Source organism: Ochotona curzoniae, unplaced genomic scaffold, assembly GCF_017591425.1.
Source record: "Ochotona curzoniae isolate NIBS_2020 unplaced genomic scaffold, NIBS_Ocur_1.0 scaffold_4701, whole genome shotgun sequence".
NCBI classification, from domain to species: Eukaryota; Metazoa; Chordata; class Mammalia; order Lagomorpha; family Ochotonidae; genus Ochotona; species Ochotona curzoniae.
Window position 1 is genome coordinate 28,199,189 of NW_024467122.1, and position 4,845 is coordinate 28,204,033.

Genomic DNA, 4,845 nt, shown 5'->3' on the forward strand with positions numbered 1-4,845 from the left:
GCTGTGGAACCAGCCGGCGTGGCGCCGCCACACTCATCCCGCCTTGGCCCAAGCTCCAAAGGCACCACCCTCGGTCTCCATCCCACATCTCCCCCGATTCAAGTTGTCGCTGTACACCGGAGCCGGCAATTGAGCTTCTCTTTTGTCTTCCTCTGTCTCCTCCCGAAGCTTGGGTGAGAAGGGAAGCCAGGCCGAGGGGCGGCTGCGCTTGGGGCGGACCTGGGAGAAAGTGCGCCTCGCCACGCCCCGCGGGAGGGTGATTTCTAACACAACACCACAGCCGCAAATCCAGGAATCTTCTACACATTTCGTCGTTGGCCTAGTTCTGAGCTCCTCTTCGCTCCGAAGGAGGGACTGCCAGAAAGCCTGGGGCTCGAAGCGTGGCGACATAGATTAGCAAGCACCTGGCTCCACCCTAGGTGGAGTGGGAGCTGTGAAAGGCCCGGGGAAAGAGGCACTTTCGCCCGGGAGGCAGAGAAAAGACCAGCTGCCTAGTAGATGCCCAAGTGCAACTTCCTTTCTGGTGGGGCCGCACCAGGGGAGGGCGGTAGTTCCGGAGGCTCCGCGGGGGCACCAGGCAGAACCGGCCAGCTGGACGCGGGGCTAAGGGCGACCTGGGGACTCACGCCAGGGAACTCCCCCGGGGTCCTTATCCGTGGCTCAGCTTGAACAAAAATCTCGGCTACAGGACCAGACCTCACACCGAGGCGGCACCCTTAATGAGTTCAGGACGGCGAGGAAGGAAGGTGGGAGTTTACGGGATGGGGAGAGCAGAGTGCAGTGGAGGCGGAGAGGGCGGCTTGAAATCGCCCCAATCCATATGCAAAACTCTAGATTCTATTCTAGTCGCCTTCCCCAGGTCCCTCCACGCGAGGCGCGCGGGTGTCCCCGCTTCAGGTCAACCTGGCTGCGCTCTGGCTCCCCGGGATAAAGTCCCCTCTGGAACCGGGACTCTTCTGCTGCTCCTTCTCCTCCTCCGGGGGTGCAGGGCCAAGGCGCAGCGCGAGCTCAGAGCGTGGTGATCCGGGACGTGCAGGTGCCATTACGAAAGACACCGCCGGACTCTAGATTCTCGGGCTGAAAGTCCTCCACGCTGTAGGCGCGGCTTTTGAGGGCTGTGGCGTAGTAGTCGACAGGCTCCTCCGCCGCGTTGTCCATCCAGCTGAGGCACAGGATGCGCTGAAAAGAGCGCTTGAAGTTGTCCGAGAGGAAGCCATAGAGAATGGGGTTGGCGCAACTGTTGGCGTACCCGAGGATGACCGACAGCTGGCTCACTGTGGCATCATCCTGCTCGGCGAAAACGTTGACCAACTGCACCACGTAGAATGGCATCCAGCAGATGACGAACACCATCACCACCATCATCACCATGAGGGTGATCTTGCGCTCCGAGCGCTTGCGCTGCTGCCAGCCGGCCTTGAGAGCTACCATGCGCATCTTGGCAATGATGAGCACGTAGCAGAGGCAGATGGCCCCGACGGGCAGCAGGAAACCCATCAGAAAGGTGTACAACACGAAGCCCACCAGCCAGCGCTGGGCGGGTTCAGGCATGAGCATGTTGCAAGCCACCGTGCCGTCGCTGTTGGCTGCGGTGCGCGAGAAGACCACTATGGGCAGGATGACGAGTAGGGAGAGCACCCACACGCCCAAGTTCACCACCTTGGCCACAGTGGGTCGGCGGTAGCGGGCTGCCTTGATGGGGTGCACCACGGCCACGTAGCGGTCCACGCTGAGGACAGTGAGACAGTAGATGCTGGTGAACATGTTGACGGCGTCCACACTGAGCACGAGGCGGCAGAGCAGCGCGCCGAAAGGCCAGTGGCGCAACAACGTGGAGGTGACCAGGAAGGGCACGCTCAGCATGAGAAGCTCGTCCGCAATGGCCAGGTTTAGTATGTAGATGTTGGTGGCCGTCTTCATCTTGGCGTAGCGCAGGATCACGTAGATGACCATGGAGTTCCCACACAGCCCCACCAGGCACACCACGGAGTAGATGAAAGAGATGAGGATGGCACTGCCTTGGCCCTCACTCAAGGTCCCGTTCTGGGATGCGTTTCGCCCAGGCTCCTCCATGCCGTCTGCACCGCCGGCCCCGGGGCCCCTGCTGCAGCCGCCTTCGCCGCAGCTGCCCGTGCTGGGGCTAGGAGAGGAGGAAGGAGAGGAGGCGGTGCCATTGGGGAACATCCCAGCTGAGTGAAAGCCCGTGGGATTGCCGGGCAGGGGCGCTGTCTTTGCGCCCCCGCCACCTGCACCCTCCCTGAGCACCCAGCCCTTCTCCTATAGCTCACAACCACCTGGCACTTGGGAGTAGAGCGGAGCGGCTGCAGGGAGAAGGGCTCTGATCGGCGCAGGCTGGACGCATCGCTCAGCCAGTGCCTGCGCGCTGCCTCTTGCAGCTCAGGGGCGCCAGGGCATCCGCGGACTTAGAGAGGAGGAGGCTAAAGACCCGCGCAGCACAGCCGTTAACCAGCGCTGCTCTGGGCTGGTGAATGATTAAGAAACACTACCAGCACGTCAGCAGCTACGAAAAAAGTGGAGCGGGGGGAGGGGGAAGAGGGCAGAGTGTGGCAGGGAGGGAGGAGGCACGCAGGTGACTTGTCTCCACTCCTCCAAATTTTATTATTTATTTTTCCTTCCCAGGTTCAACTCCACGGTCACTTCCGGGGTCCCCTCCCAGCACTCTGTCCTCACTCCTCCCTCAGGGAACCTGGTGAGATCCTCTGCCTTGCTGGAGAATGGGTGCGAGCCAGGGGTGGAGATTCTGCCCCATCCCACCCTTCTCGGACCCCATGCAAAAACCGAAGCGGGTCCCAACCATGAATGTCCAGAGTTCATCTCAGTTCTCAGTTGTTGTTTCCTCTGGGAGTAAGCTTAGCTCCCCACCTGTCCCGACCTAGAGACGCCAAATCCGCACCTCCCGCCGCCTCCGCTGGCCTTGCGCCTCCAACCCTACCCTCCCTCCTTACCCGGAGAGCGCAATCTCCAGACCCGCACGAAGATGCCCGGTGCCGAGTGCACGTGCGTTCTGGGAGCGCGCTGCCGTTCCTGGCGCTGTCCAACTGCCTTTAGGAGCGACCCCAGCGCAGGTGCCCACGCAAACCTCTCTGAGTCGGCGAAAGGGAGTCTAAGCTGCTAGCGCTGTGCGTGGGAAGCACAGCAGCCGGGCGTTCAGGGGATTCTGAGTTCTAGCGTGCAGGCGTCTCTCAGCTGACGGGAGAACTCGGAAGCCTGAGGAAAACACTGCGGATTGAAAAAAAAAAAAAAAGCGTGTGGTGCCCAGAGCCCCCTGCACCTCCCACTGCAATCTCGCAACTGTAGAAGCAAGGACGCTTGACTGAGAGCGCTGGAGGAGCCTGAGGCTCTCTCCCAAAGGAGCCTGGTGAGGTATTGGAAATCCATCTAGGTGTTCGCTCTGGGAAGATAAAGCTGCGCCGCTTGAAACAGCTCCTCCAGCGTCACCGCTGCACTTTGTACCCTGGAGAGTTGGTGGCCTCGTGGGGGCGGAGAGGAGTCCAGGTCTGGACAGGCAGGGACTCCAGATGCTCTAAATCCAAGGAGTGCTGGCCAGGCAAATGACCAGACCTGTCACAGGCACACCTGGACGACATTAAGGTTCCTGTTGTGAAAGGCTGGGATGGCAGCCTTTGCTGGGACCTCTTGATCTGTGACTTGGTCCTAGTTCGTGTGAAAAGTCAAGTAGACATGGATATGGACATGGGCTTAGGGGGCTCCTGGTATGGGAGTGGGAATGAATTAATAGATACTCAGTCACCATGAGTTTAAACAGCCTCTGGGACTTCCCCCACAACCCCAACAGCCCAGGGGCTCTTTGGCTTTGCAACCAAAGAAGCACATTCCATGCAGCCCCTTCTTTCTTTTTCATAACCAAGACTCCGTCCTGCAAGGTCCTTCCACGTCTTTATCTGGAACGTGCTGGCTCGCCGAAGGGCTGACCTTCAGCAGCCTCGTGCCCAGTGACTTGAAAGCTTTGCTGCCTCTGCCTTCTGCTTAGTTCCTCCTTTCCAGACATTGTCAGTGTTATTGCCTCTGTACGTTTTGCACCAAGGACCTGAAACTCCTGCATTCCTGCAATTTGTTTCTATCGGACCATCTAAAATACAGGAATGGATGTAGACATTAAAAACAACCACAGCAAATGTGATTTACAATGTCTGTTGCTTTGTTCAGGTAACTATGTCACATATATTAGTTCTGAAACTAAGTTCTGTAGAATGGGGGAAACATCTGTAGCATGTTAGCATGTTGCCAGCAGACCCTAAATGAGTGGCAGAGACTTCTCACAGCCAGTGGACTTTGAATTATCAGTGAGAAAGATGCTAAGATGGAGTTTGAAATTTCACAAGACCCTTGCTGTCACCTAAACAAATTGTCTTACCCGAAGCTGAATGTGGAATTGAGGTTTAGCTGCATTTTTTTTTCTTTTAAAAAATATACCACATATGGAGGGGAGTAGATGAAAGTTCTCCAAGCTTAAAAACAGAAAACAAGAGTGGGTTTTGTCCCAGAAGAGCATTTAACTACTACCAAGCGTTGTCATGATTTAGACGCTTCTGCCAATCACTGTCGAAAAACACATGGCCGCGTTTCTGGGCACTGGCATTTCAACAGCCATCGGGATCCTTGCCTGGGCTGGGATCACACTGGCTTCAGCAAAATGGGGATAGGAGCTGGTGAAAGACTGCTTTGCTTTTAGAAATTCCTTAAGTTAAATTTGCAGCTTATCTTGGGAAAAACGCTTCTTAATTCAGTCATACCCACATATGAGAGAGGGGGCAGGGAGGGAGGGAGAGAGAGGAGAGAGAGAGAGACAGAGAGAGAGAGAGA

The 4,845-nt window shown here is 57.1% G+C and overlaps 1 protein-coding gene across 1 annotated transcript; it reads right to left on the reverse strand.

Annotated features, from left to right (window-relative positions):
* Window positions 1-1,008: 1,008 nt before the first annotated feature.
* Window positions 1,009-2,184, reverse strand: SSTR1 (somatostatin receptor 1). The gene has a single exon (XM_040969830.1). It carries the CDS (start codon window positions 2,182-2,184, stop codon window positions 1,009-1,011), a length of 1,176 nt encoding a protein of 391 aa, XP_040825764.1.
* Window positions 2,185-4,845: the final 2,661 nt, after the last annotated feature.